This window comes from Hibiscus syriacus, unplaced genomic scaffold, assembly GCF_006381635.1.
Source record: "Hibiscus syriacus cultivar Baekdansim isolate YM2019G1 unplaced genomic scaffold, ASM638163v2 tig00111493_pilon, whole genome shotgun sequence".
NCBI lineage: Eukaryota > Viridiplantae > Streptophyta > Magnoliopsida > Malvales > Malvaceae > Hibiscus > Hibiscus syriacus.
The window spans coordinates 1,117,218-1,130,752 of NW_024063102.1; the positions used below are offsets into that span (position 1 = coordinate 1,117,218).

General features: G+C 32.6%; 1 protein-coding gene across 1 annotated transcript; it reads left to right on the plus strand.

Moving 5' to 3' along the window:
* Positions 1 to 10,019: 10,019 nt before the first annotated feature.
* On the plus strand, positions 10,020 to 11,143 carry LOC120163653 (zinc finger protein CONSTANS-LIKE 1-like). The gene is made up of 2 exons (XM_039173533.1): positions 10,020 to 10,555; positions 10,663 to 11,143. Exons 1-2 carry the CDS (start codon positions 10,088 to 10,090, stop codon positions 10,870 to 10,872), a joined length of 678 nt encoding a protein of 225 aa, XP_039029464.1. The 5' UTR covers positions 10,020 to 10,087; the 3' UTR covers positions 10,873 to 11,143.
* Positions 11,144 to 13,535: the final 2,392 nt, after the last annotated feature.

Genomic DNA, 13,535 nt, shown 5'->3' on the forward strand with positions numbered 1-13,535 from the left:
AGCTTCTCATAGAATGATCAAAGAGTTGACAATTTTTATGCACCTAACAACTATGCTGGACAATAAGAATTCAATCAATTGCTGCAATGATGGATTAACCCTCCAGACCATGGAAGTTCTGATTGTTGGGATGGATGCAATCGCGGGATTTTCAACAATCAATTCTTAAGGATACTGAAATCTCAAGGCAAAACGTTGAGGAACACCATGTTAAGAGCATCATGTTAAGAGCATGCTACTAAAGAAGAATATGGATGGTTAAAATACTTGAATCCAACGATTTTGACTTGACCCGATCCTATAGGAACCTCTTTTTTTTAATATCGGGGCTCGAGGTGGGTTGTATAGTGTATAATTTTAGGGCATAGCAGGGCCAAGTTTAAGATGAAAAACCACCGACTTGACCCGATCCAGTTAATTTATATATTTATTCACACACACACATATATATAATATTTTATGAATTTTTATCTTTATATTATTAAAATAAATTATTTAATTATTAAAAATATATTATAAAATATATTATTTTAATAATTTAAATATAATAAATAATTATAAATATATTAATATATTTGAGCCAGGTCGGAGCTTTAGTTTAAAAATTGAGGCGGATTGAGGTGGGTAAAAACTTAAAATTAATCCAGACGAGACGGAGTTAAGTATAAGATTTATATTTTCAGATAGAGATCGGGACACTAAAAAAATAGTCCTGATCCGCCCCGTGTCCATCCGTAAGGAAGAATGCTCAGCACTGGATGAGCCTAAGCAACGAATTACCACAACAAAGATTAAGGAACCTGAATGAAACAATGTCGCGACAACATTCAATGATATTGAGAAAAATTGTCCTTATTCACCTTTGTCATGATAATTACTCAACTACAAGCAAGATCAACAAGAAGAAAATATTTTATTAATGGAATCCGAAAATGTGATGTTTAAACCTTTAAAATTCTTTAAAGAGCTACCTCATCCATTCAAAGTATTTTTTTAATAAAATAAACAAATCTAAACATGAAAAATACTTCTAATATATATGGAAAATATATATATTTAAAAAATTAATAAAAAATTAAAATAAAATTTAATTTTTTAGAAAGTGATAGGCAAATTTTTTTGGAACAATGTAGTGAGAAAAAAAATCTTTGGTATAATGTATTGAATGAATTAATTGATTGAATAAGGTATTTACTACAGTCGAAGGGGGGAGTCGCATGGACCACCATGCGTCTCCCATGCAGGTTGTCTAGACGAGTAGGGGAGCAGACTAGGAGTTTGATAGGATTCGATTCAGATTTAATATAGGAGCAGAGAGCATACTAGGGTTTTGATAAGATTCGATTCAGCTTTAATATAGAAAAATATTTTTTCGACTATAAAATTGTATAAGTGAGGGAGCAATTATTCGAGAATGAATTATACCAAAAAAAAAAGGGAGGATTGAAAGGGAAAACAATTTACAGAAGGAACAATTCCTAGAGAAAGAGCAATTTATAGAGGGAACGATTCATATAGTTGCATAAGTATTATATGATAAAATTATTTATTTTTTTATATTTTGTCTCATAATTATTGCATTAAATATGATTTATTGAATATGTTTAATTTTTTGTAGACAAAATAGTGATTGAAAGATTTTTTTTTCAAATCAAATTGTTAAGAGAAACAATCAAGGAAGTGTGAAGAAATTTTATTTGAAGTGTTTTATCATCATAGTATATGTACCTATATTTTTTTATTATAAATACAAACTTTTAATTTGTAGAGAAAATAAATAACAATTTTTTCATGATTGTCCATTATAATGGACACGTTATGGAAAATGAGGTCAAGTTTGTTTTTCAGTCTGAAAGACCTATAAATATGATGTTCAAAAGAGACATCACATTTGTAGAAACAAAACAGATGATAGAAAAAAGTTTGAGTTACAGTTGATGGTTTAAAGTACATGTTAATGGTATGTCTCAATCTAGTTAGATATGTTACAGTACCAGTTGAAGAAGATGATAATATTGGAACCATGATTGGATTACATGAGTCAACAAATATTATAATTATTGAGTTATTTGTTGAGGTTCGTTACATATATGATGTTCATAGGTCATTAAGAAATGTGGTTAGAAATTCATCTCAAATGACTTTCGGAGGTGAGCTTGAGGACTTGACATACAAGTCGATAAATGGTTTTATGGTGCTATTGGAAAGTCGAAATGAACTCGGTGAGACATTCGCAGTAGCAGGGTATGGGACAAGAAGCATACATCATTCAAAATTGATTGTTGATGTTATTGCTGAAAATCGATGGGGATGAATACATGATGATTCTAGCAAAGATGAAGAAACTGAGGAACATGTTTTGGTCAACTATGACAATGTATATAGTGGTGGTGCACCTAATTTGGTCATTGATGTAGTTCTGACACCGTATCAACCTACCTCTCACATGTACGAGATAAATTATGATGCGATAAGGGCACCTAAATTCCTAAACATGCCACATTTAACTCCACATCACATGGTTGAATCATTCAAAAATTTAGGTGAATTTTAGGTAGGGGTGCAATTTAAAGGAAAAAATGAAGCTATGTTGACAATTAAAGTGTATTCCATCAAAAGCCATGTTGATGTCCATATTGCAGAGTCCAACCGGAAAACTATATATGCGAAGTATGTTAAAAATGACTCAAAGTGCAAGTGGAGGATCAGAGTGTTAAAAGTTTATAGGTACAATGTTTGGGTCATTACAAAGTACAATGGTCCTTACACATGTTTATGAAACTCCATCGAACAAGACCACTGATTATTGGACTCCGATATAATATGCGAATACATGAAGGTATAAATTGAAAAAAATCTAAGGATCCCTTGTTCAGTGTTAGTTGAATATATTCAAAGCCAATTTGGATACCATGTAAAATACGACAAGGTTTAAAATGCGAAGTTGAATAAAATAAAGTTGAAATATGAAGATTGAGATACATGTACAATGAGCTACCATATTTTATTACAACTAATGAAGCGATTCATCCTAGGAACCGTAGTGATGTCCCAAACCATGCTTGCATACGACGTAGAAGGTCAACTTGTTCCAAGGAAGAAAATATTTCATACTCTTTTAGGCATTCAAGTTATGCATAAAATGATTTTCATTTTGAAAATGTATAGTCCAAGTAGATGGTACGTGGTTGTATGGTTAATATAATCATATATTGTTGATAACAATTACGCAAGATGATGAATGAAATATCTTCTCAGTTGCATTCACCATTATTGAAGGAGGGACAATAGAGGCTTGAGATTTCTTTTTGACCAATTTAAGTCAATATATCGTTCGAGAAGATGGAGTTTTCTTGATATCCAATCGAGAAGCATGCATTTTGTTGATAATTTAATGACTAGAAAGCCATTAGATACCTATGCATGCATATTCCACATTTTGTAATTGCCATGTTGGTAAGAACAATATCGATCAGTTTCATAATGTTTGCATTCATAGCTAGATAATAAGCATAGGTAAGTTTTATTTTATTTTCAATATGTATGTATCCAATTATGTGTTTTTAATTTATGTTTAACACAATATATATTATGAAACATGATACAAACTATGCTAATCAAATTTTGATAAGAGGTTGGAGAATTTGAAGGTGGTTTATGGTGAGCGTGTTTGGAACTGGGTTTCAAAAATTTCATGGGAAAATGGTCGCAAGCATACGATGGTGATCGCCGATACGGAAACAAGACAACAAACCTTACTGTGGTCATTAATTATGTAGTAAAAGGTACATGTCATCTCCCAAATAGAGTATGGTGAAAGAGACGTACTTTAGGTTGGTTATGGTTTGGTCCGATAAAGGGAGAAAAATTAAGTGTCTCATAAATAGATGTCAAACTATGCTCCTACAGTGGTGGAAACGATTGAAGCAAAAGATCGATTAACAACCTTAATGCTTGTTCATAACTTTGATCAAATCAGTCATACTTTTATTGTGTCATGCATACGCTATAATGAAAGAGGATAAGGTCAAACATTTAGAGTTGATTTAGAAAACAAATGGTGTGACTGTGGTCGCTTTCAAGCATGGAGATATCCCTTTGCTCATGCAATCGTTTCATGCATGTATGCTGGTATGAGTGCGTACACTTATGTTGATGAGTGTTTTCACCTATAGAGGATATTAAATGTCTATAGCTATGCATTCAGATATATCCCAAATGAATCATATAGGCCAAAAAAGGCTCATGATGAATGGCTGCCAAATCTAATGCTTTGTAAAAGTCCAAAGGGTTAACTTATGTCCACTCATATTCATACCAGTACGGATTTTCATAGTAGAGAGAAAGGTCAGCCGAAGAGATGCAAATTATGTAGGGGTAAACGTCATTAAAAAAAGTGTCCAAATCTATCAAGATATATGCATCATCATTAATCATATATGTATTTGTATTTGAACGAATATTTTTTAGTTCAATTTGAATGAATGTGATGGATAGATTTCCATATTTTATTTGAATGAATTAATGTTTGGTTTTTCCTATTTATTTTTGAAAAAGTGTGATGAATTTTCACATTTTATTTGAATGAGTGTGATAAATTAAACAAAAATAAACCACTTGATTTGAAGAATAAGTAATATTTTATTTAATATTGGGATACAAATAACAAATGTTTGTTTATAATTCTTACCGGTGTCAGAGTGTTGTGGAATAATAAGTCAAGGCGGACGTCGATTGTGTTGTGGCTGTTGCAGTTGCTCAATAGTGTTGTAGTATGTGTTGTAAATATATACCCACCACTTTGCTCACCCATTCGCCTATTAGATTTTCCTCATTCACTGAGGGCATATGATCCAGTGTTGTAAATATATCAACTAGTCGTATTTGACATCATAAATGTCATGTGCTCAAAATCATATGTTGATTCAAACATGGGAGAGTAGATAGGTACCTAAGGATGCATCAACTCAGGTGGTTCTGTATGCATAAACTTGAGTATGTATGCTAGAATAGCAGAATCATCAAACACTTGATGAAACGATATCGCTTCATGGTGAGAAAAACTGTCACTCCCACTTGATATAGTTTTTTTGGTTTTACCATATGTTTTCTTATATTTTTGAAATTATCGTATTTCACTTTGTGTTGTCAAATATGATTTTCCATTATCCCAATAATAGTTAAGGTAAACCAAAGTCTAAAACTCAAAGTCATCATCTTGAATGAGAGTAGGAGTTGACAAGTATGAACCTCTGTTGTTCAAAATATTAATGAAGTATGCATGCTTCTGAACAATTCTCTCATGCTTACCCCGTGCATCTAATTTGTGGAGGTCCTCATGATCGTATGGAAGTTACGGAATAAGCTGATGGAAGTCAAACTGTCTCAACACTCTATCCGAAGACTGTAATTCGAAAAAAGAAAAATGGATTAATGGTGTAATAGCACACCAATACTGGCAACCATCCCAAACATCTTGTGGCACACACGAAGTAATTTCATCATCTACGTACGATCTCCAAATAAACTATAAAATAAATTTAAAAGTTATATAATTAATTTTTCCTTGTAAAATAATAAATAAACATATATATATATATATATATATATATATATATATATATATATATATATAATTAGAAGTGAAGGTAAGAATAACCTAAGCATAATATAATAAAATTCAATTCATCAAATAATATATATACCTCTTTTTTGCTTCTAATAACGATATTCAACCTAAATGTTTTAATATTATTATGCACCAACTCCGCTCCTTTTATTTTATGCCTTCATTTTTATATCAATAAAAAATATTCATTAATTATTTTTAATCAAGATAAATAAAATTCTAATTAAGAATTTAAATCAATACTTAATAGAAATATTACCTTCCGATAAGAGAAAAATCAACCACAATTCAACTAATCAATGTTAAAAATAAAAGTATGTGTCAAGCCCATGATTGTAGTATATCAAACATCCATTAATTTTCATTGTATTAATATCATCTATGATTAATGACGTCTTGCATATCTCATGATACAAAAACATCAATATCATCAATCTCCAACTATATTAACAAGTATCCTAAAATTTTTGCAAAAACGGGAGATACTGAATGTGAACTAAATTATTGAATTTATCCGACATCAAAACTCCCCCAATCAACTACAATATATATGCTCGAGTTGCGTATAAAATTTCTTGCTTGGTACTATCTCGATCGAGCGAAAATTGGTTCTCCAACTGTGATGCCTCAAATGTTGACCTTTTAAATCTAGTTTTACTACCATCTTCCCAAGTAATGCATTACAAAGTTAATCACCTTGTTATCATTTTTGTGCTCCATTGAAATCCCATTTGTTGGACCCCTAGTTGCATAGCTACATCTTCCAGAATTATCGTGCATTCTCTATACGAAAAATAAAACATTTGTGTTTCTAGTCTCTAACGTTCAATCAATATACTGATCAAACCCGAGACTAACTTGAACTCTTGAACAAATGTTACATAGTAAAATCTAGAATCTTACAATTTATCTTCAATCAAATGGTGTGGCTTATTAAGAATATTGATTCGATAATGAGAGACTTGTTGCTCGTCTTCCTAAAATTATTTAAATCATGAAACTAATCAATTACTCATAAAATAAACTTCTACCATTTAATAATATAATAATAATTCATTCTCAAATAAAATATATTATTATCTTAAATAAATAATAATAACATCATTATTCTCAAATGACTAGAAATATGTTGATTATCAAGCTTCATCAGTTAACTATATTCTATCATTTGAACTAATATGTAGAAAAAAAATTATTTTTAAAATTTAATAATAATTAATTTAATTAGTAAAGAAATCAAAACCTAAACATTACATTATTTTAAACAAAAATAATTTAATCTAAAAATTATCTACAAAATTTTGCCTATTTTCAAGTTAAACCAAATATAATTTTTTTAGGATAAACTACACGGGTGACCACTCAATTATTATCAAAAATCATTTTGACCATCGATGTTTCAATTTAATCAAACAAACCACTTAACTATTTAAATATTCAATCAAACCACTGGTCGTTAACTTTTAATAGTGGGAGAGATGTGATAATTAAAATTTAACCAAGAAAATGACTCTTCAATTAAATTTTTGCTATAATTATATATTTGATCCTTGTTACTTACTCAAAATGTCAATTTGATCCTAATTTTAGCTAAATTCAATAAATTTAATCATCTAATTATATTTGGTTCCTCTAGATATCTTCTAAGCAACACCTTTTATTGATTGGTTCTCGGACTCCGATCGTGTCTCACCATTAGTTCCAGCTCGGCCTACAAAGAAAAACATGTAAGCTCCGACGATTCGCCCGCTTTAAAATCATATTTATCCGTCAGGTCCTATCACTAGGTTAGTCTTTACTCTGTTCAGAGTTTTAAAAAATGATCTGCGACCGTGATTTCGGTCGCTATATAGCGGTTTCGTCGCCGTCCGAGTTACCCGCGACGGCTCCAATAGCGTCCGTGACAGTCGCAATAGCATCCGCGACGACTGCAATCACGGTAAATCTGAAATAACCAAAATCGTAACTGCGATCTCGATTTGAAACCTGACTCTGTTATTTTCCTGTATCCAGTTAAGGGACTTAAAATCTCTTTATTTTTGCTAGCAGGTGGTGGTATCGAGGGTGTCATTCCATTGCAAAGGACGTGAAGGGAAAGTAAGAAAACAAATCTAAAAAATGGAAGGTGTGTTCTCAACAGATGGAAAAATGGCCACATTCATTAGTTATTCAAAGCATGAAACACTAACGTGGTAAAATCTTAGCTGTTACTAAGATGTGTTTTTTCCCTTGGCCAGTGATCATCAAGACTTGAGAGATAAATACGAAGCAGCGAATGCAGAGAAGACAGAGAGATAACACCAGCCGTACACGCAATCACCCGAATCAAGCCAATCCACGTGGCTAATCCTTGACCCTGCAACGGGAAGAGATTCTGAATCTCGGCTATCCACTAACGACACGTGGCTACAGTCAGAAGTAGTTGTACGCAGCCACTACTTAATAACAAATAAGAAGAAAAATCTTCATTTTTGTTCCAAACAAACCGAGGAAACGAGCCAAAGGCCGAAGCAGAAGGTAATGGGGAGGCTAATTTAACGCCGTATATAAGCGATACATTTATACGCCATTTCAACGTGTGGCTCATCTTCTCACCACACCCCCACTTTACCCTCACCCACTACCGTTTCTTTCCAATTCCGCTAATACCTCCTGTTTCCGTATAGTTATCGAAATCACAATTTTACTCCTATCTTTATTTTTCTATTTAATTATTTTGTCTTAGATTGAATGAAATAAAAAATAAAAGGATTTACTCGTACATTTGTTTTCTTCATAAAAATATCATATGTAACAAAATGGAAAACAAAGTGAAAGGATAGAAAATTCTTGATTTGATTATTATAGTTATTATTTTGTTTTACAAAAAGGCTAATTTAAATGTTTAGTACTTAAACTAATAATTTTATTTTGTTTTAGTATCTAAATTTTAGTTTTTTTAAATCACACCTAGTATTTATTTTATGTTTCAATTTGATACCTTCCATTAGAAAATTAATAGAAATTTTGACATGTCTTTTCAATCTTTTTAATGATAATATGTTATTATCTTATGATAATATGTCAATATCTTATGATAATATGTCAATATCATCATTAAGTTTTTATGACGGTGTACCAAAATGAAACTTAAATTAAATATTAAATATAATTTAAAAATAAATAAAATTTAGTATTAAAATAAAGCAAAATAGCGATTTAAGTACCACACGTGTAGTTTACCCTAAATTTTATTCAAAATTTTGAACTTAAATAACGTGAAGAAGGTTAAAAATATTTGTTAAAATGAATGGATTTAATACCAAAATAAGTTCCCAAACTATACCAATTTTCCCAAATAGGTGTCTAAACTAATTTTTGTCTCATTCATCCGTTTAAGTGTCCGGACTATCAACAACATTAATTTCTCCCGTTAAGTGACATATGTCACAATCTGGTATTTTGAAATTTATTTTTTAAATATTAAAAATGTTATGATATTTATTATAAAAACAATAACTTTTCTTATATTATAAAATAACCCCAAAATTCCAAATCCTATCATTAATTGTCCACCGCCGCCCTTTCCGGTCAAAACCACTACCACCTACGTAGTCCCTACAATCCTCCTACTCATATACCGTCGTATTTTTTCATCGATTAGCTGTCGGAATCTCGTGGAATCGCAATTATAATCCTAGGGTTCGAGAGGTTTAAAATGTTGATTCATCGTCGATCGGTCACGATTTCATAGGGATTTTGGTCGCTGGGGGAAGAGAGGTCAGGTAAAGCTTCGTTGATGACAAAAGGTAATGGATGGCGTGGGTTTAGGTGTTGAAGTGAAGGTTTTTAAATTTTAGGTTTATTTCAAAATTTGTGTTTCTGTTTTTTTAAAAAATATATAATTTTAATTTTTTAATTTTAAATAAAATTTTTATATTTACCAGGTTGTGACACATGTCATTTAACGAAAAAATTAACGCACCGTTACCGGCCCAAGCACCTAAATAGGTAATGTTTGTTACGTTAGGCACCTAGATCAAACAAAAATTAGTTTAGACGCCTATTTGAAAAAGAAGGTAAAGTTTGGGCACTTATTTTGATAGTAAGCCAAAATGAATGTGCAAAGGTGAAAAAGGTATTTTGCATAAACCAAAAAATTAATTAAATTATTCTAGTATTTTGAGGACAATATTATGTAAGGGGTGGCGGCACTGCCAGCTAGGTTAGCAAGCTAGAAGTATTTTAATGGCAAATTTGTTATTTGAAGCAAAAGGAGGGCTGTTTCTATAAGCCACTGCAGTTTGATGTTTACTGCCTTTCCAATTGTCCATTCTCTGCATATATACAATAAAGAGAAAATTGTTGTCAAAAAGAAATTCTTGACGAAAAAAATTCTCTTAGAAAACGAAAGAAGAAGAAACCGGCAGATAGGACAAACCAAAGCTTATCTCTCTGATTTTGGTTTAAAGGAGAGAAATGAAGAGCTGTGAACTCTGCGATTTGGCGGCAAGGACGTATTGCGAGTCGGACCAAGCGAGTTTGTGCTGGGGCTGTGATGCTAAAGTGCACGGAGCCAACTTCCTCGTGGCGCGGCACGTGAGATGTCTTCTCTGCCACGCGTGCTACTCTCTCACGCTGTGGAGAGCCGCTGGTTCCAAGCTCGGTCACACGGTTTCCGTCTGTGAGAAGTGCGTCAACGGCCACGATCGAGAAGGCAGCGAAGCGGAAAATGAAGAAGACGAAAGAGCCGTTTCTGATGACGAGGCGGCGGAGGACGGATATAATCAGGTGGTGCCGTGGTCCACAGTTGCAAATACTCCTCCGCCGGCTTCAAGTTCATCTAGTAGCGAAGAATATTCTGATGGCAGGAGAGAGGTCTGTAAATCAACAAATTTGTTTCCGTTGAAAAGATCGAGAGAAAATGCTTCAGATCTTCATTATCAGGTTGTTTTTTTTTTTCTCTTTGTTATTTCGTTATCAGATTTTCCTTCTCTGCGTTTTTGAATATTTTTCTCCGTTTTATTTATTTGTTTATTTCTTGTTATTTGTAGGACGAACTGGATCCATTAAGTCCTAAACGTAGGTACGGTCACCGTACTGTTTTGTTTACTCCGTCCAAAGCGGAGGAAGAATCCGTCGACGAGGCCGTTTCGTTTGATTCTATAAGGATGTTAAAAGAACAGTTGATCAAACAGGACGATGCCGTTCAGTTAGAGTCCGATTCGAGTGATTCGTTAGACACGTCGAGTACACAATCATGAAGGAGGAAAAATTAGAGCCTCAAAAAATCCAGTAAAACATCTTTAAGCTGTTAGTAATAGTAATTTCTGTTTGATTGAGTTGGTTTGGTCTTGAGATTTCTGATGATCTAACCTATTCTTAACGATAGTCCATGATTATTACTCTTGGATGGGATTTATTAACCCTCTTTTGATAGTTGGTTTGTGTGGGCTGATTACCTAAGAATTTTACTAGTTTGATCTCTGGGTTAGATCTTGTAATCTGATTTTGTAATGTTGTTGTCTTCTTTCCCCCTGTTGTTGATCTTATATGTATTTGAAATGTATTATAAATTAAAATGTGCATAAAATACGAAGGATGGATTCACAGGGGGCGTTTTTATCACACACAAAAAACACCATAACAGTAAATATTTATCCGGCGGATACTGTTTCTTCAAATATTTCTGATTTAACACTCTTTTTAAAATGCGGACGTAAGTTGCGGATCAAGATAAGCACCTTCTTGGAGTTACGATTAAGTTGGTGTCTCGGTGGAAAGGCGTCACTCATGATGCATATCTTTACGGGGTTTTTTGACACGGATAACGTCACTGATTATAAAATGCGTCTTCTATTATTCTCTTTCAATTATTATTCTACCATTTAGCTCTCTTGGTAAATCACACATCCTCCTTCTATAAATTCCTCTCCGAATCTAAATATCAAATAACAAAATTATTTTCACATTATTCTTTCTATCAATTTTCTCTATTAAAATAAGTAGATTTTATTATAAATTTTAGAAGGTAAAATTATTTTTATTATATTATATTTATTTTATATTTAATTATTTGAATAAATTTTAGTGTATTAATTATTTTTTATTACTTTTTGTTATTGTAAAATAAAAGGCAGAATTATATCTCGAGATATTTTGTCGATACGATAATAATATTAAATTGTGTTATTTAAATTATTGTGAATATTTTTTAATGTTTAATATTAGTTTATATTTTAATTTGTATAATATTTATTTAATTAGGAGAATGATCATATATTAGAAACAATTATTTGTTTTTGTAGATATAAAATTTTCAATCTTTCAAACTCTCAAATTGAAGCGTATTTTAATTATTGTTTATTATGATGTAGAAATTCGGAGAGATGAAACCGACGTTATCTTCGCATCAAATCATTATGTCACCTTATCTTTCAAGAGAAACATCACTCTTGAGGAGCTAATCACTAAAATTTCAAGAAATGTTCATGATGGGAGTACTATAAGAATATCCTCACTTCAGTACTATTTTTTTTAATGTACTATTTTCGTTAATTTATACAACGTTCGTACTCTCCAACGATAACGCCGTTACTATGATGATTGATGCTCATAATTAAAATTCAAACGTTGTTACACAAATGTATACCATATTTGTTGAAGTGTCTGCGGTTTGTGGTATGTCATTATGCTCTCACTATGGGCTGACTCAACAAACTGATCAAGTTGACAGCCTACTTCAAGTAATGTGGAATGATTTTACCTCGTTAATCGTAAATCCACATTCTGGTACCATTTCATTAAGTTCAATGGGGAGACATTCATCAGCAACTTGTTACGATTTGTACAAAGGTGGCTCTATGAACAATCTGTATGGCAACATCACTTCCAGTTCAAGGGGAAGACATTCATCTACCAATTTCTTTAACCTGAATATGGAGATGGCCTCGACGCAACAATCTATTAAATACCTATTTGACACGATGCCTTCAAGTTCCAGAGGGAGACATTCAACTGCGAGCTTCTTCGACCTTAATGTGGAGATGCCTATGATACATCACTCAGTTCAAAACTCATATGACACGATGCTTTCAAGTTCAAGAGGAAGACATTTAAAACCTGTGCGAAGAGCACTCAGTTCAAAACATGTATCACCAAATAAATAGAAACAATAAATACATTAAGAAAATCAAATAAAAATATTACAAACTAAAATAAACAAACAAAAGTCCATAATAAAATAACAAATAAAAAGTCTATAATTCATTACATTTACTGATAAACAAACAAAATAAATAAAAAGTCTATCGATGTTTACGTCTTAAATATATTCCACAAGACAGTGACTGTCTATTTTGATGATGATTTCTTCGTATAACTTGCTCTTCCTCTACACTCTCATCATCATCATCATCAACAGTAGCAGTTGTATTTTGTTGATATTGTTGATGAAGGACGGATGACAATGTAGCACCTCCATAGAATAAGGACCATGGAGGTGTATGACAAATCATCCCATCGCTTATAGAGAACTGTGAAAACTGCGAAAACATCGACGACTGCGATCCATGTTGAGCTAGAGGTATCTGTGCCTGTGGTGGAGCACCACCTGCCAAATAAGTAGCATATTAAGCCCATGTTAGATCCATAAGCATGCCAATATAATATCCGGCATGAGGTGTCATAAAACCCTGCGATGGTGGCATTTGAACTGACTGTGGTGGCGTCTAAAACGACTGTGGTGCCATCTGAAACGGCTACGGTGTCATCTGAACTGACGATAGACCAATTTATAGTGGTAGTTTGCGAATGTAAACTGGTGTCGATCGTGGATGTTGTGATGGATCTGGTGTTGTAGTTGAGGATGAGTCGGAAGCGTCTACTCTCTGTCCACGAGTCGGGGGATAATAATGCTGTGACGGTG